This window comes from Limulus polyphemus, unplaced genomic scaffold (assembly GCF_000517525.1).
Source record: "Limulus polyphemus unplaced genomic scaffold, Limulus_polyphemus-2.1.2 Scaffold326, whole genome shotgun sequence".
In the NCBI taxonomy this organism is placed as follows: Eukaryota; Metazoa; Arthropoda; class Merostomata; order Xiphosura; family Limulidae; genus Limulus; species Limulus polyphemus.
The window spans coordinates 197517-217530 of NW_013665936.1; the positions used below are offsets into that span (position 1 = coordinate 197517).

The 20014-nt window shown below is 33.8% G+C and overlaps 1 protein-coding gene across 2 annotated transcripts in view; it reads left to right on the forward strand.

The window, feature by feature from the left end:
* The window catches only part of LOC106457401 (DNA repair protein XRCC1-like), an 83868-nt gene that overhangs the window by 610 nt on the left and 63244 nt on the right, over positions 1 to 20014 (forward strand). For both annotated transcript variants that reach the window (XM_022383312.1, XM_013916812.2), the window contains exons 2-5: positions 3024 to 3221; positions 10370 to 10528; positions 11651 to 11746; positions 18823 to 18937. In XM_022383312.1, coding sequence (XP_022239020.1) covers positions 3024 to 3221; positions 10370 to 10528; positions 11651 to 11746; positions 18823 to 18937 — 568 coding nt within the window. The remainder of the gene's footprint in view (positions 1 to 3023; positions 3222 to 10369; positions 10529 to 11650; positions 11747 to 18822; positions 18938 to 20014) is intronic.

The following is a 20014-nucleotide window of genomic DNA, read 5'->3' on the forward strand; positions in this document are numbered from 1 at the left end:
GGCCTCACAGTTAATCAGATTCCTCTAAAAGTAGGAGGGGGGGAAACAACAGTTATATTCTCAAACTTAATTCATTTCTGAAGATATATATTATAATTATAGCAATGATTGTGGCTGTATCTGAATGATAACATTAGGACAGTGTTACATGTAGTCGAAATATAAGAAAAATACAGCATCATGTGTCATAAGGCTAGAAAATGTACAATATTGCATGCTACTTTTCAAGAGAGTAAAAGTAAAAACATTGTTCTTCTAGATTTATAGTTACCACCAATTTGTTTTAAAAAGTAGAGGAACATGTGGTAGAAATTTGAAAGAAATATATTTAGTATGATTAAAGTTTTCTCAGGCATTTGGCAAATTTAATTTAAATGTCTGTCAGATATTCATGAATAGGTAAATATTTGATGCTTGGGTGAGGAAACCACTTTCTGTATACCTAGTATAGGCTGCATTTAGTAACATTTCATTAAGAAATATTAATTTACAAAGAAAGGTGTCTATAGATTACTAAAAAATTATTTACAAAGAAGTGTGTCAATAGATTACTAAAAAATTATTTACAAAGAAGTGTGTCTATAGATTACTAAAAAATTATTTACAAAGAAGTGTATCTATAGATTACTAGAAAAAATATTAATTTACAAAGAAGTGTGTCTATAGATTACTCTTTTCAAACAACCATCATCCAATACTTTACCAGTAAATTTTGTTTCGAGATTATAATATCAATTAGTATACCACCTGTCAATTTTATTATTTCTGATGCATTGTCTTGTGTTACTACTTAAGCTGGGATTTCAGGAAATTGTTAGTTGTGAGATAAGATGTGCAATGTTAGAACTTCATGAGATAAGAGGGACTGTGTTGCAGTGTTGATCTTGTCTATTTCTATCCATTTAGAGTGTAGATCCTATTTATTCTGCTTACATGGATGTCTTTGATACTGATAACACTACACAAATCTGTCTTAAAACATGTTTACACTCAATATAATGAATTACCTGACTCACAAGGGACATCCAGCAGGACACTGGACTTCAAAGTATGCATTTTCCATGCTCATCATTTTATTGTCATATTTCATAGATTACAACCATAATCATGGCCATTGGCCACACACATCCACAGCATTAATTGACCATATTTTGAAAACAATGTTCAATATACCAGTTTTAGAGGGTACAATTTCATATGACATTACTGATAATTTCTCTAATTTTAGTTTTCATACATAAACAACATTAAGACTAAAAGGCCTAAAAGTATCACATACGAGGTGGTAAATGACAGTTCTACAAATGATTTCATCAACAGCCTGGAAGGAAAAAATTTTAATTTAATATTTATATCACATAATACAGAAAAAGCCTATAACAAATATCTGGATAAATATACAACTGAAAATAAACATCCATTTGCCCTTAAAAATAAAAAAAATTCAAAAAATACAATCATAAAATTAATCCATGGCTATTACTAATTAAAGGTAACTTAATCTCCATATGGACAATGATAGACTATATTAAATATTATCTGATTTTGTGTTGGAAATGAACATAGAAAATGAGTATTATCAGCTGTATGTGACATATATATATATATCTAAAATAAAGTACCACAACCTGCAAAATTACTCTGCTGACAAAAGATTTACCATCTAAAAGGTCACATGAAGGAAATGAGGGAAATGTAAATTGCAGTCCGAATTAAACCAGTTCCTGTATTAGATGGTGAATACCTGTCCCACTTAGAGAATTAATGCAGTGATATGTAAATTAACATTTTCACCAGTGGAAAACTATGTATAATAAGCCTCATCTACTTTTATTCAGGTTATGGCCTGGAATAATCCAATTTCTATAATATGTTATGTTTTTAAAAGTCTGTAAAATAATTAAGGCATACTCAAGCAAATACTAAATAGACTGAAATGGAGAAAAAGCAAATTTATGAATGTAGGAGTGACATAAGATGATATATATTCCAGAAGTTATGTGCATTGTTTCTTTTATAAATTTCTAAATTATGGAACATCAAAATTCTTTTTAGTCCAAAGATATCCTGATTAGGTGGAACAACACATCCCTTGTTGTCCTTAAATTTTATGTTAGTATCTCTTACAACAAGCAGAAAAGTAATCATTAATATCAGTTCTGATCCCCAAATACTCATCACCTTTTTTAAACTCCTGTAAAGTTGCAGTCATTACTGTCCTCTAAACTGTAGATAGCAATTTGTTCCACTGTAAATTTGACTGACCTTTTTCAAACCTTAACTGTATAATACCTTGTTCTTCTGCTCTTAAAATTCAACATGAAAAAATTGATGCACCATTCTTATGAGTCCTATAAATAATCTCTAATTCTTGAATTGGATCATTTTTGGCTCTTCTATCTTCAAAAGAGAAAAAGTTAATATAACTTGTATCTTTTTTTTGTACTTACTAGTGAGAATAGTTCTACCAAGTTTAAACTTTGGCAGGTAGGAGCTATCTTCAGCTAAGACAGCTTTATTTTTATAACAGGGTGGTTGGCCTTTGGAATGGATTATCTTCAGGCGTGGTGGATGGAGTTAATTTAAGGGAGTTTAAGGCATGGCTTGATAAATATTTGAATAATAAGGACTGGCTTTGAGTGTTTTATTTTTTATTTTAAAGTTTAGTGGAGGGGATGATCTGGATGGACCATTAGATTACTTGTTGTCCTTATATTGTGTGTTATATATGTTAAGACTTCATTTAGATAAAACATGTCTATTTTCTGCTCACAAGTGTGAGTAATTCTTTTTGAATTCTCTTATTGTATCATTTTTTACTCTATTCTTCCAAAAAATATGTACTTTAGTAATAGAAACTTTAAGTTGAACTGTATTTGAATATAACTGGTTGTCAAACTTCATTATTTGTGTAAGTTTGTTTTCTTACACAAAAAATTATGCTGGATGTCTGTTTATTATTTATAAAATGTCTGTATTAATTGGTAGTTTTTAATTCTTGGTATTAACTACTTTTCTCACAGGTTCACAAAGCTGAAAACCTCATAAAACCAGAAACTTACAGAAAGTGGAAATGTGCATCACCTGGTGAAAACCAAGCTTCTGTTGTGGTTCAGTTTGAGAAAGCTAGTGAAATTTGTTCTATTGACATTGGAAATGAAGGTTCAGCTTTTGTAGAAATCTTAGTACAACGGTCATCTGATCCTTCCCAAGAATTTCAGGTGTCATTTTTTTCATGAGAAGTTTCTGACTTTCAAGTACTTGGTATAATTTAATAATTGGTACTTGTACATACAGTTGTTTGTCATATAAAGTATCTTTCAAAGTACAAAATAACTGATTTATTAACAGACTTGTGATGCCAAGAAGAAAGTAGTGTTGAAACCATTTTGCACCAAAAGGAGCATGAGCTGTTTGAAGAAATTAATTTTAGTTTAGATCTGTAAGCTATGTACAGTTCTTATATGATACCGTACTTCTTCAGTAACTTTAAACTATATTTTCTATTCATGCTGAGAATAAGACTTATTTTAAAATTCCTCTTTTTTTCTTCATCTCCCTTCATTTACTGTTCATTGTATGCACTCTCTAAATTTATGTAAAATTCATTGTCTGAGAACATGATATGTGCAGCTTTATATTAATTGAAGATGATTGACTTGCAAATTCTTTGAATAAACATCTTGAGATGTGATTGCACATGTAATTTTCTCACACTGTTAGTCAGCAGTCATTAATTGTTTAATTTTATTCTCAACACTTTTTTAATTTGGAGTTGTGTGAGTATGAATATTATCTGATACCATTTACAATTTTGCATGTTTTTTTTTATATTTTACTTTTAATCAGTAAATCTTTGACATTTTTTGTATCACCACTCTGGCATAAAAAGATATTGCAACAAAATTGTTTGCCTACAGATTATCATTTGAGTGTAGTGCTAACACTGTTATCTGTATATAATTAATTGTTTTTTATTATAGTGTATTATTATAGACAATTCAGCATTTTATATTCCACTAAAACAAGAGAAACAGGCAGCCTTTATGTATCTGCTTATTTCCTATCCATTGGGCTTATAACATTAACATGCAGTTTGCTTATTATACACTGGCAAAGTTTTGGTGACTTTCTACATTTTTAGGCATATCTGCATCATGCAATTTTAAGTTTTGAGAACCAGTTGAGTTTTATTTCTTTGTTATTGTTGGCTTCAGGATATTTTTTTTTCAAGTTCAAAGCAACATGGTTTAATGTCCATCAAGAACTATGAATTTTGTTTATGCCTGATGCAGTGGTTTTCCAAAATTTTTACAGAAGAAGCCCAAATGGTGAGGGTGGCTGTTTAGGTTGAGGGGATCTTGGCCACAAATGATTTTAAGTAATTTTGAGGGGTTAGGGAAGCTTCTTCTGGCCTCTTTTATTCTGTATTGAAATATTAGATATTACAAAATAAAATGAATTTAACTAAAAAAAGTAATTAATATGATCATAATCAAGTCTAAACTTTTAGTAAAAGTTAAGGTAGAAGCTGTGAGTGATTATCTATAACATAAACTATTTATTTATGATGTTTTACAGGCTACTTTGAAAACATACTTACCTCCGCTGACACCATAGCTATTTCTCGATCTCTAGGGTTCCCATTCTTTGCCCATCTAAGCATTGAAAATGCTTGCTCCAGTCTTTTATACCCCACTCGAATGCCCTTAGCAAATTCTAATTTGCAAATTTCTCCACCAACTTCAATGCACCCTCTATCTAGGTACTGTATATAAGCATCTCATTCAGATAATATAATCACTTTTTCTTGACAGAGCATTTGGCATGGATTTCTATAAATAGGAGTGTTGTGATTATTCACAGTTTATGTTCTGATTTTGAACGTGGTTTGCATTACTATGGTTATATCTTTACTTATATTTATAAATTACTTTAATATTAATAGTAATAAAAATAATAAAAAAACAAAAAACATGTACCTACGGATATGAATTCCTGAGTTAATGTTTCTATTATGGAGGCCATTCAGACCTCTCCTCTTCCACCTCTGTTATTTGGTATTTGTCAATGACCAAGGGAGGGGTCACTCTCAGTTGAGGCTGTCTGTTATATGATCAATGGTGAGATGGACACATATATGCAGACCGAGGGTGTCTGTCCTGGGCATCTGAGGCGGCTTTTGCAAATGACCCAGATTAGCTGGGGAGAATTTAGACTCAGTTTTTTCTGGCTCCTTCTTTTACTAGGTCAGCCTCAACAGAGGATCATTTTGATCACCCACCTCCAGCCCCTTTTTCTTCAGTTGGTTGCTCGGGTTTTGTGATTCTCTCCTGTTGCATTTGGCTCTCCATCTTCCTTGTTGGCAGCAAGGACAGCAAGTGACTAATTGGTTTTTCTTCTTCTACTGACGTTCATGCTGGGGGATTTGCCGCTCAGTTACATGATGGGATAGCTATGACTGGTCCCCCACGTTTATCAGAACAGCATGTTTTGGCTTATTACCACTAGGAGGAGGAGGTATATTTAGATTCTCAACTACTGGACCTGTGGGGGTCTTGATTGAAACCTGTGATCACTTTGAACAGATCACAATTTTCTTGGATGTGTCTTACTCTCATGACTGTCCTGAGGTATTTATCTTTGATCCAACTTTTGTTGGAAGCCTATTAATGTTCCCCTCAGCAATTTGAGGATGAGTTGGGGATTTTGCTGACATCTACGTCAGTCAGATTGTCTTCTTCATTTCTTTCTCTGGTTTCCTGGCTGATTTGTTGTTGAGATTTATTGGGTAGCGATTTTTTGTTAAAAAGTGTTTATTTACTGTCTTCTGCCCTCAGGGAGTTACGGGAAACTCATTTTCTCTGTCTCAGGTTGTTTGCTAGGGTTCCAAAGATGTTAGAATCATGATTTGATTCAGTTTGTTTACATTCTTCTTTATCGTCGTTGAATTTTCGCCTTTCTGGCGCTTATTTGGGATTGTTAGCTCTTGGTTTTTCCTGAACCCCTCCTTTGGTTCCCAGGTCTATTGGTTCCCATAATTGAGTCTATTCGTATTCTTGAGGATTTTCGACTTGGATGTACCATTGACAACAGCATTGGTGTTTATTCCCATTTATTTGTTGTACTCAAGGCATCAAATCATTGATCTGTCTCGACTCAACCAGTTTTATATCCTCCTTGATTTACTATGGAATCCTTTCTCAACCTACGATGACACTTTGCACCAGGGCTCTGGATGACCAAGTTCAATGTTACCAATGCTTATCTCCATATTCCCATAGGGGAATCTTCCTGGAGGTTTCTCATATTTATGCACAAGGGTCAGATTCTGCAGTTCAGGGCTATACCTTTTGGTCTTGCATCTGCACCTTATGTCTTCTGCAGAGTTATTTGAGCTTTTTCTCCTCATCTACATTCCTTAGACTTGTACACACATGATTATATGGATGACTAAATTCTTATGACACCATCCTGTTAAGTAACAGAACAACATTTTCAGATTCTCCTTTCAGAAGCCACAAAAGTGGGCTTCCTTATCAGACTGGAGAAATCTATTCTGTTACTAATACGGTATCTTGTCCATATGGGTGTGTTTTTCAATACTCTTAAGTCATGCTCTACCAACCCCTATCAGGCTTCAAACCATGGAAAATGCAATGAGGCTTTTACTTATGTCTCCTTATCCTACTACATGGATGGTTCTCTCTCTATTGGAGATGTGGGCATCCCTCGATCCTCTCATTACTTTGGGACGAGCTAATATGAGGTCCCTTCAGTGATTACTGCATGATCAATGAATCATGCTTTCCGATTCTCTGGATCACCCTGTCTCATTACTCAGGAGCAACATTGTCGATTTTGAATGGTGGTTATATCAAAACAACACTACTATTGGGATGCACCCATTCCATCACCTTGTCCTGAGATCCATCTGTTCCTGTTCACAGATGCATCTCTTCAGGGATGGGTACTTGGAAGGGAGTCGAGTCTTCCCTCCATATCAACGTTCTTGAACTCCTTGCAGTACACTGGGCAATAGTTCAAGGTCTGTCTCTCTTGAAGGGAAAAATTGTCATGTTACATTCCAACAATTCTACATGGTATCTCAGATTTCTTGTCAAGGAGGCACACATTCTCGAAACCTTGTTTTCGTACCATGGATCTTCTCTACTGGGCTCATTCCTATCGTATCAGTCTTTTAGCATGTCATATTCCAGGAGTGATGAATTTAATTGCAGATGACTTATCTCAATCCAACCAGATTCTTCCGACAGAATGGATGGTTCAAGAAGTCTTGATAGAAATGAATATAAACTCTATAACCCGAGCACTTTCAAAAGGTAGACCTTTCTTCTTCAGGGGAAAACTGGGAATGGTGGTGTAATCTAATGAGTGATATATTTAAAGGGAGTTTAGTGACATTTAAAGTGTAGCTGATGGCGAGAGTGTATGTGAAAAGGTGTTAGGGATATTTTACTTTAGAAATGGATAAATATATGTATATTTAAAACTATATGTAAGTGTTTAAGTAAAATAAAGGTGACACTTGGAGACTGATTCGAAAAGATATGTTATGCTAATGAATTTATAAAAACAGGTATGGAAAATTATCTTAAATAAATAGTAAGTTTTAAGAAATTCAGCATTCACATTACATGAAAAAATAAGCAAAGAATAAAAATTATTTTTCTAACTGAGATGAAACCGTGATCACTGATTCCAGGATCTCGATGAATTCAGAAAGGTTGAATAGTGTTTAGAGTAGCAATCCAATAAGCTTCTTTTATTTCTCTATCTGCTTTAGTTTTCAATCCTGTTTCAATGCTGATGAGAGTAACATCGTTAATGGAATGACCTGGTTGGTTAATATGTTAAGCAACAGGGAGATCATTTTTGGTGTTAATAGAAGATTTATGGTTGTTGAAACGTTCTCTAAGACTTGTTTGTGTATGTCCTACATATTGGTGATTGCATTTTTTACAATGTATAAGGTAAATGGTGTTTTTTGTTTCACAAGTGATTTTTTTGGATATTTTAAAGTTTCTTTGATTGTGTTTGTCAGAAAATGAGTCAGTGGTTATGAACTTGCAGGTTTGTCAATGGTCTTTATTACATAGACGACAAACATTTTTGGGTGGGATGTAATTCACTGTGAACAAGGATATATTTTAGAATTCTGCTTTTTCGGAAGGAGACAACAGGAACTTCAGGAAATATCTGTTTAAGGCACTCATTCAGTTGTAGGATATGAAAATGTTTTTTCAGAATTCGTGAAATGTCTCTGAGTTTAAACTGAGAGGTAATAAGAGAAATTCTATTTGAAAGTTTAGTTTTCAGTTTTGGAAAATGTTAACTCTAATTTATACTCCTAACTCACAAATAACAAGAAAAAAATCATTTACAAACTCACTATTTTGTTGAAACACAAGATCACAATTTTCTGACATACTAATGCAAATAGACTTGACTTGACTAGAAACTGTCTAAACTGCAAACACACTCTGATGCTGACTATTTCAATTAAATGTCCAACAGTCTTAATGTGCTGATATGTGTGTATTGTTGTGGTCCCATCTACAACTTTTCTTAATCTTTGAAACTTTACATGCTTATTATATCGCAGTCATTGATTCGAGAACTATCTGTAGCCACCAATACAAGTCTCCGAATATTTAAAAGTATAGTTAGCAATAATGTTTTAATGAATGTTTGCTGAAATTATGGCTTTTGTTTAAGTTGAAAAATTCAAATTAAGCAAATATTAAGTTTCAGCAAGTTTCTACAAACATATTAATTTGAAAGCTAAAGATATGACTTTCTTTTTGTTCAAATGTTTATCTCACCTTTGGTATTCAAGTATTTTGGCTTACAATACAGGTGATTTTCCATCTCTTTGAAAATTTTAAGTGCTTAATTTTCCTGTAAAATAACACTGCTAATTCAGAAATATAGAAATAAAAATAATAAATAGAAATAAAAACTCATTGCACTAATCATTTTAAACTTGCCAATTTCTTTCACCTTTTATGTAATGCTGTATTTCACTAAAAATTAAACCTTGTAATGTCAAAATCCTCAATCCCTGGAGCAAATGTTTTTATTTTAATATATTAAAGACATATATCTACCATAAACATCAATCCTTTGAGCAAAAAAGTTCAAGTACAGTAGATTTAATGACAGTTTTCTTTACACAAACCTTTCCAGCACTTTAGAATTCAGTCAAAATAAACCAGTATTATCTTTGCTTTACATTTTGAGACCATAATGTGTTTCAGTGCAAGTCAAACAGACGCTTTCAATAATAATCACTGTTGCATTCATACTTCTACATTATTAAAGTCATTGACAAATAGATGTTTGAGTTTAAAAAATTTTGATTGGCATATACAACAATAAGTTGCATTTATTTCTGTAATATTAACAATGATTTTATGAATGGAATAAATGCACTGTTACAAATTACTTTACACATACAAATACAAAAGAAATATTAATGGGTACAATTTAGGATGGCAGCTGGTTTTTAAGAAAAACACTGGTTTGATGTAAAACAGTTACACATCTACAGTGTTTTGTTTTTCTTCTAGTAAATAACTCAAAATGTCCTAGAAATTATTATTATTAAACATTATGAGATATTATATAAAGTACTTACCCAATAATTATTTATATGAAATATATAAACAAAGTTATATTATAATTATAGAAGTTCATACCAGAATTATAAAAAATGCTGCTAATTCACTTTCCCACTAAGACACCCACAGAAAAAGAAATTTAATGTGTTTAGCATTTTATTGATTAGAAACATTCAATATAGTGTAAACGTATACTAGTAATCAACTCATTTTTCATAAAGTAACTTAATGATAAAGCAAAACACCAACGTAATAATAGGAAGCATTTACTAAACATTTTGGAATCTTCAGAATTCCATCATCAGTAATCTAGAGGTACAAGAATATAACAAGAGAAGATTTATTTTAATTTAACTATTTCATTTGTGCTACATTTTTTCATTTTCACTTGTTTGTACATTCAAATTTTTTACTTATTATGTATATCATATGTCTGTTGTAAATACAAATATTATTTGTTTGTCTTGTACTTCTAGATTACTGATGATGGAATTTTGAAGATTCCATAACGTTAAATAAATGCTTCCATTTATTATGTTCGTGTTTTGCTTTATCGATAGTAAATGTATATACTTTTACTTTTTTTTTTACAAGAGTGTAGTAACAATTAAATTTATGTAACTGCAATATAAAAAGTGCTTCTGATTCAGTTTTACCATGTGTGTATTCTAAAGCTTCACTTCACTTTAGAATTAATAGTTATTTTTCTATGATACTTGTACTAGGTTTTACTTGTTGCTTCTTCGTTCATGACTCCATTAGAAAGTCGTCAGGGGACAAATCTTAATCGTGTTAGAATGTTTGGACCAGAAAAACTGTCACTGTGTACTTCCAACCAGAAGTGGGACATAGCAAAAATTGTTTGCACTCAACCTTTCAACAAGGTAAAAGAGAAGTTTATCTCAAGCTTGTGTTGTTGAGCAGCTTGTTGTGTAAGATTTCTAATATTTCAACAGTGTGCTTTTTAATACAAGTATATGTTAATTTAGTCTGGAATTTGCATGTACATATTTGTAGGTCTAGTTGCATTACAAGGGCCTTGTGTGGCCTGATAGTTAGCACACCAGACTGTGGATCTGAAGTTCCAACCTTTTACCATCAAAAAATGAAACAAAAACTTTTTCCTCTACACTTTTTGGCTGTGGATGTGTTATAATAAGACTAACATTCAAATCCTACTATTTTTTCTGGTAAGAGTAGCTGAGAGTTGGCCATCTTTCGTGTTGATTAGCTGCTTTCCCTCTAGTCTATCACTTCAAAATTAGGGACAGCTAGTGCAAATGGTTTTTGAGTAACTGTGCATGAAATTCAACAAACAAAGACATACAAATATTTGCTTAACATAATAAATACTAGAACTTTATTTGTGCTTTAAGTCTTTGAATTTAGAAACTAAAGATGCTTAATATAAGTAAAAGAAATGCTGGTCCAACAGGTGGTAAATGCTTACCATGCACTAAAAATGAGCTGATGTAGCAACTTAGAAAGCAATTATTGATCAGGGCCAAGTGTGACATAGCCAAGTTGACTGTAGTATGATCTGATGTATATATTGTATAGGGTGCATAATGGTGGGATCCCTTTCAAAGATATCTGTTTTGATGATGGAGCCTGTACTTATTATTATTTAGTATCTTTAAATACTCTTGTACATAGTTTGCAAAGTTTAATATTGATATTGTGAATAATTGCTTTCAATTTAAGGTATACAAGGTACAACAAATGTATAAAAAGATGTATGATATTTTCATTTTCTTTACTGTTGAACATTAGAATAGGGAAATGAATATTCAAATAGCAAAATCCACTATTCATTTTAACTCTACATGTAATCCAATGTTTTTTGCTTTTTACCACAGTGTATCATGATTTTCTGAACATAATTCATTACATTATTATTTAACTATTTTCTGTCACTTTTTTTCTTTTTCCTTTTACCCAGAAAAAAAGATATATGAAAGTGTTACTGATGTCTCTTATGATTAATATATATATATATGTTTTAGAACACTCAGTTTGGAATTTCCTTTATCAAATTTCACTCACCACCTGATTTAGCAACAACATCAGAAGATGAAGTGTCTGGGGAATTGCAAATACAGGTCAGAAATTTTTCCGTAAAGGAAATATGTGTAGTCTGTTTTATTGTATACTTCTTTATGGATATTATATCATAGAAATACAACTATTTTGTTTATTGTTTTTCTTTTCTGAAAACACCTGTTCCTGCTGCATATAAACTTTGCTACTGTAATGGTTGTACTCTTATACAACTACACCTTTGAGAAAATCAGCTTTTATTTCCTGCAGCTTTTTACAAAAATATGCTATGAAATGAAAGTGGGCTACTTGTTAAATGAAATCATATATTATAATAATACTTAGTTTTTGTTTGTCCTGAAACTGAAAATGCATGTGCTCCTCACTATCTAAATGTACATGGGTGTGCACTTCATTTCAACAGATGTAAACAGAAGGATTATACTTTTAACAGACATTTTGTACAACAGCAATATTATAAAAGCCTCAAAGATTTTAAAAATATCTAATGCTAGTCGAAAAATAACATTATAAGTTTATTTATTGATAATCGTAAGTTTGGTAAAGTTTAGCCTTAACTAAACAAAACAAAAAAAAAAACATACACAAGTTACTTTGTTAATTTATTTCTTTATTAAATATAGGCCATACTTAATAAAGAGGTTTAGCAAATGTTAGCCCTAAGACAAGTGGACTTGTAGATTTCAGTGTTTGTGATTAGAACTGTTTTGTATTATTCTAGAAATTCTGTTTTTAAAGAAGTACTATTTTAATAAAGATACTAATGACTGCAAATGTTTTGCAGGACTCTGCTAGTTACAAATTATTATACAAAAACTTAAAAAATCAAACTTTTTTTATTTATTTCAAAATTTGCAAAATCAATTTTATTTTTAGAAAAATTTTTTATATTCATAGGCCTTTTTTGGCAGCTAAAATTTTCATGAATGGTGTATACTACATTTTGCATCTAAGCTCTATATATATTTATTCATGTTCTTTATTGTTTTTAACATTTAGTCATTAGGATTTTACAGTGCAGCATGTAGAATATCCTATGCACAGTCTGGTTTATATTAATGCTGCCAGCAAAAGTGTGCTGAATATTTTAAATAGTTTTTTACTGTAGCCAAATTAAGTCGGATCATCTTGTAACCTTAATCAATACAATGATGTCCATTGATTAATGTGTCCATCACATAGTCTTTTGTGTTTATGCAATGCTCCAACTTCAGTGGTAGAAACAAATTAAGAAAAAATGAAAAATAAATAAAACACTATATATATATATATATATATATATGCATAAATTCTAAAAAATGTACCTCATTCACAATTACATTGTGTAATGGATTTTCTAGAATGTGTGCACATAAAGGCTATAATCATTACCATAATAACCAGATTAGTAAGAAGTTTGCTTGTATAACTTTTTCATGAAGTTAAAACTAATGTAATGTCTTCGTGCTGTATATAGACATTTTTGTTTTTTTACTTTAGGTTTTTTTAAAATCTTTCTTCATGTTGTAACAGAGAACGTACTATGATTAAAAAATAAGTTTCATTAGAAGTTATTAATGAAAGTTATATTTATGCAGGTGACTTAGAATAATATGAGAGAATCTGTTTAAGTTTGTAGTAAAAATGTTATTTGTTGTTTACATTCTCTTTTATTTCACAACAGGCCGTTTAATATAACTTTAAATGTAAATTGCAATGTATCAATCTGAAACAAATTTGCATAATTATTTCTGTAGTTCAGCTGCATTTTTTTGTGATAATACCTAATCATGCATGCAAGCATAAACAAGTACCCTTTGCTAACCTTTTTTTAACTTCGGTAACTAGAGATAATACAAACAACAGTTGATGAAGGAAATACTGTGATTTGGTTTACCTTGATTTTCAGAAAGCATTTGATAAGGTGCATCACAAAAGACTTGTTACAAAAATGAAATCTATGGGTGTGGGGGGAAATGTTATTAAATTGGATAGAAAATTGGCTGTAGAATAGAAAGCAGAGAGTAATAATAAATGGAGCTGACTGAATCACAGTTACAAGCAGTGTGCTTCAGTGCTCTGTGCTGGATCTTCTGCTCTTTGTGATTTATATTAATGATATTGACTCTAGAATTAGTAACAAAATACTGAAGTTTGCAAATGACATTAAGATTTTTGGGGTGGCTAACTGTATCAAAAATGCTGCAGACTGACAGGGAGATTTAGATCATTTGATGCATTGGGCCAATACTTGGCAGGTGATGTTTAACTATCCAAAATGTAAGGTGATGCATGTAGGTTTTTACAATTCAACCTATTGTTATGATTTAAAAGGGAATACATTAAATACCGTGGTTGAAGAAAAAGATCTTGTTGTGATTGAAAAATCACTTAAGTCACCTAAACAGTGTATTATAGCTAGCAATATGGCTAATAGAATTTTAGGTAGCATCTATAGAAATGATGAATACAAGACAAGGGATATTATTGTTTCGCTGTACAGATTGCTTGTAAGGCCTCATTAACAGTACTGTGTACAGTTTTGGGCCCACTTCCTCAATAAGGACATTGAATTGTTGGAGAAGGTTCAAAGAAGAGCCAGTAGGATGATACCTGGGATGGTGGAATTGTCCTATGAGGAGAGACTAACATCTCTAAACTTGTTTTCTATGGAGAGAAGAAAGGTCAGAGGGGATTTGATTGAGGTGTTTAAGATTATTAAAAAAAAGTTATTAAGGGTATTGATAATATAGATCCATCAAACCTTTTTTTGTGTTTAGCAGTGAAAACAATTGGACAATGGGTCATAAATTCAAATTTTGACAGCATAGGAGTCATCTGAAGTTTCTGTTTTGCTCCCCCTCTATCCACTTTGCAGATCTCCTTCCCTCTGCCTTGGGATCATACTTCATCTAGTTGTGTTGCTGAGTCTGCTTGAGACCTACTACACAAAGGAGTTATCGAGTGTGTGGTGCCCACTAAACTGGGATTTTATTCCCATCTGTTTGTTGTCTCCAACAACACAGGAGGTTGGAGTCCAATCATAGCTCTTTTCCAACTGTATTCTTATTTGGATACACCTCTCTTCACTCTGGAGTCATACTTCTCACTTTGGTGGTTTTTTTTGCCCCAGTGTCACATCATTTATCTTTGGTTGTTCTTCAGCTCCATATGTGTTTTGTTGAGTGGTATGCTCTTTTGCACATCATCTTACTCCCTGTTACATTGACTACTGGCTTCTGCTCGCCTCTTCCCATGCCCAGTCAGTCACTCACACCTAATTACTTTTTTGAGAAGATGTTTGGGTGGGGTTTCTAATCAAGTTGGAGAAGTTCTTTACTACCCCTTGCAGTATCTTAATCATTTGAGGGTTCTCTTCACATCCCATCTCATTCGAGTCCAGCCTTCTCCACTTTATCTCTGGGATGTGGAGCGGGTAGTCACGAAGGCCCTACTTTCTCCTTCTCTCTCTGCACCAGAGGTTTTATCTCTTTTGGGGTTGTTGGATTCCTTGGAAGCTTTCACACCCATAGGTCAGGTGCACATGCATTCCCTTCATTGGATGCTTCTCACCCAGTGGAACTTCCCCCAAGATCCCTTGGACTGTCCCATCGCCCTTCCACCTGGGATCAGGGCCAGTCTTGCTTGGTGGCTTGGTTCCCATTCCTCTGCCTCATATCGAGTCTCATATTTTTACAGATGCTTCTTTGGTGGGATTTTGAGTTGGTAGGCAGTCGAGGAGGCTATTCTCCATTTTCTCACATTCCTGTTGGGGTGTGTGTGTGTTTATGGTTCATCCTGACAATTCCACTGTCATAATCTCTATCACCAAGCAAGGGGGAACCAAGTTCAGATCACTGTGTTTTCAGACTCTGGTTTTCCTGTACTAGACCACTGACCACAACATGACTATTCTGGTGTGTCATGTTCATGGAGTTATGAATCTTGTGGCAGATTGCTTATCAAGTCCCAACCAGGTTCTCCCCACAGAGTGATCCCTTTATCCTCAGTTTTTTCTGTAGATGTGTTCAACTGGGAACTCCACATATTTATGCATTTCCCACTCTCTGGAATGCCAAACTTCCTTCCTTTTTGATCTCCTCTTTCTTACCCCTCTGCTTTGGAGTTGGATGCTTTCAGTCCAGATTGGAGGGGTCTTCACTTATATGCCTACCCTCCAGTCAGACTCCTCTCATGGCCCTTTTCCCTTATCTAGATCCCTCCTTGTTGTTTTCTGCTGGCTGCTCTGTATTGGCTGGCTCAGACAAGGCTCCCTCTACTTTGGCCTATACTGGAGCTATAGCCCTGTCTTTATCTCTGTCCTGATCGCTCCTTTAACAACCGAGATCATAGGTTTTTCATCCTAACGTCACCACACTCCAGCTTCACGTGTGACTTTTGTCCGATCCTGTGCTTCAACTCTGGGACTCACCCCTTATGTAATGACTTTCTTTGCCTCTACCTTGTCTATGTACCAGAGGCTTTGGGCTTACTTCAGACTTTGGTCTATTGGCCATGGCTTCCAACCATCATGTCCTTCTGTTCCTTACCTGTCCCAGTTTTTCATATGGTTGTTTGTTCAGGGTCTGTTTGTTTCAACTGTTGCTCTTTTTAGGGTTGCCCTATCAAACACCTTCCTTTCTGCCACTTCTGGAATGCCTTTCCTTCCCCGGTTATTTCCCTTCCTTTTTACAGTACTTTTGTCTGGTCCATTCTCCACATTCCTTTGTTGTACCAGTTTGGGATCTCAGTATTCTTCTTAATGTGCTGTCTGGTTCTCGCTTTGAACCCTTTGCAATGTGTTCCTTGTACCATATTTATCTTAAGTCCTACTTCCTCCCCCCCTCCTGAAATACAGTCGTTGTCCTTCTGATATTTATGCCATTAACATTTTCTGTGTCTTTTACCGTTCTTCGTATGTTATCTGCTATCTGGATTGGGCTTTCCTTCCCAGGACATCAGCTGCCTGAGAAGGCATCGTCGATCTGGATCGTCTACTTTGTCCAGTTCATTACCTGTTATGTTATATGGCTTGTACTGCATCCTTTCATGGTTCTCATTCCTGTCTCTTTGTTCCATGGAATTATTTTGTTTCCCATGATCTTCTCACCCATTATGCTCACTGGTTGGGCTCGTCAACTCATATGACTTGTGTATTCTGATCTATCCATGGACGGTCGCCGTCTACTTCATGTTTTTTCACACAAAGTTTGTCATCTAACTATGTTTATAGCTGCTCGCAACCTCTGTCTTTTGGAGGAGATCATTCAGGCTGGTATGTGGACAACTCCCAATACATTTAATGTTCTTTATCTGCACAGCATAGCTGTGTCTTCCTCAAGCAGGTATCGTTTTCCTCCCTGTGGTGATTCTACACAAGTTTGTTCTTCTTTGCCTGGGGTAAGTTGACATATTATTCTTTTTTTTTTTTTTACTATTAATTCGTTGATGTACATCTTATTTCAGGATACCACCTGGTGGCGGGTGTTGCCTGGTCAGTTATCCTGAGTATTATATCTTGGCACTAAATCTGTATACTGCCATAATGCTCACTGTGGAGATGGGGGTGTTAGTGTAAGACCATCGTCCACTTATCTGGGTGTCTGTATATATCTATATCTTTTTATTTCTTATCACTGTATCATATATAAAGGACCATCACTCATGGACTTCATGAGTAAAGCAGATGAGGATTTTTGTCCATCTCTACTGACCCATGATTCTTACAGTCGGGGTCTTACTACTTTTCAAAATAGAGAATTTCAGACACATATTTGCACTGTTTCCAGTGTGTTGTTCTTCTGGACTTCTTAACGCGTATCCCCCCTTTTCTTCTAGTTAAGTACAGGAGTCCTTGCCGCTTCTGGTTTCCCAGTTGCTGGAGTGGCGGACCGTGGAAATTTCCTCTGGAGTGGGATTAAACTTCATAGTCATATGTGTTTCCCCCAGATGTTTTGCTCAGGCTGACCACACTTGGCTATTTTAATATGAATCCAAGGAGCTTCCCCTGGATGTTTTTTGCCAGGATGGACCACACTTGTTGATCTTACAATCTTGTGTGAGGGGCTTCCACTTTTGTTTTTGACAGGATGGACCACACTTGGCATAATCTGATGTATCCCAATGCACTTCTCCCGGATGTTTTTTGCCTGGGCAGACTGCACTTGGCCTATTCATATACATTTATTGTTCTCTAGCTTTAGTCACATTTTCTGATATTTGACTCCAGGCAATTTCTTAAAATCCGACTATAATTGTGTCACGTGCTCACGTTTGTTACATATGTGGACATCTTATGTACTGTCTGTTGTCCATGGGCAGAATCTGTATAACATGATATGGTGCTTGTCTATTAAGTTCCACCCTACTTTGTCTTACTTTGTTACTGGGCGAAGAGCATACCTGTTCCAGAAGTTGTGCTATACCCCACAGGTATGCCTTCTTTTATTATTGTGGCACACCTATTTTTTCACAGCAGTTGTTCTCCACTTGTTTGGTTACTTTTGCTCCTTCACTGGCCCCTCAACCTTTGCAATGTGGAATTCTGGCTTTGGGTGAGAGGAGGTAGTACCATTTTGGAAGTTAACATTTTCTAACACTGAAAATGTATTTCTGATAGATACTTATCTCCTCTCACCCACATCCTGCCCTTCCTCCCCACTGTTTTCTGGTGTTTATAGTTTGTATCTGCTATTCTTGAAAGTGAGGATTGTGCTACAATGGTAGAGGGAGCTACCTGAGCTAGTATAGGTGGCGCAGTATGATTATGGAGGGTAGTCACGTGATCAGCACATTTTGTTGCAATGGCATAAAATTGAAGAGGTATAAAAAACTGAGGCACTGTTGAAAATTTGAGAAATAGTTAGAGGGTGAGGAAGATAAGTACCTATTGGAAATACATTTTTAGTATTAGAAAATGTTAATTTCTGATAATTCTATGGTAACAGTATGATGGGAACAATTTCCATTGCTACCCATCCCTACATTAAATAATTATTGTTGATATAAAATAAGAACTACATCTATTTCTCTAACAGTCAAGTTATATTTCACACAATAAAAAAGCCAATCGTACCTTTGTAGATTTTTTTCACTATAATAAAAAACTAAGAGTACAAAATTTTATGTTTGTATATAGCCTAAGAAGATTGGAGCTTTTATGCTTAAACCATCAGAAACAAGTGAAAATGATCTGTCGGTTGGTAGTTGGTTTGCTAAGAGGAAAGAGAAAAAAGAACCTGACCCAGAAACAGGTATGTGTTAATGACAGTTACAACAGGTTTGTTTCTGGCTTGAAAAAGTGTGTTTGCTTGAAATGTCACCAAGTAAATAAATTACAACTATAGTTTTTAAAGGTGATTTTTCTCTAAAAGTATGATTTCTTTATATATTTTTATATATATATATGTGTGTGTGTGAGGCAGGAAAGATTTAGAACTATTTATATGCAGTTAAAGTTAGCCAATTTATTTGATGCAGAGAAAGATGAAAGTTTAGTTTTGTACACCTGCAGCAGTAAAGATGAATTTAGGGTTCTCATTTGCTTGGTAATTAATACTTATTTACCACAACATTACTTTCTTACATCACTTAAAATGTTTTTGAATGTTTTATCTTTGCAGTATTTTTGTATATAATTATATAAAAGATAAAAAAATTTAAAAATAGTTGTCACACTATGAAAATTTATACATTTGGATTTATACATTTGAACCACTACACTGACCACCAGTTATATGAGGATTAAATGATGGTTTAATATTGCATGCATAAAGAAGTTTAAAAAATTTTCTAGGCTCATGAAAAACTGTATATGATTTTCAAGGTTTTTCTTATCAAGAGTAGTAGCCAATGGTTTTATAACTTATTTGTAATTGACATAATGCATACTGGAATGCAGTAGACATAATGTAGATAAAAATGATCTCAAGACTCCAGGAAACATTTTCTTTCATACCCAAAACTATGTCACATTATGTAAAATGCAATACCTCTTCATACTTGTGCAGTTGAACATCTCCAAGGCTCAAATTTTGAGTTTGACCAGCAAAAGTTCTCACATTTTGTGTTGTTGACCAGCAATTTAGAAGGTTGACCATAAATTTTAAAAATTTACAAGTGACCTTGAAGCTCACACTTCATTTTGTGTCTGTTTCTTATGTAGTAACGTTTTCTTTAGATAGAATATGTAACCAAATTACATCTTTAAGTAAAAAAGTAAACAAAATAAAATATTTTCTTCAAAACTTTTGCTATCACATAACTGATCATTCTCTTCCAGTTAGCAGCATCACTTTATTACAACTGACTTACTGTATCAACATGGATAT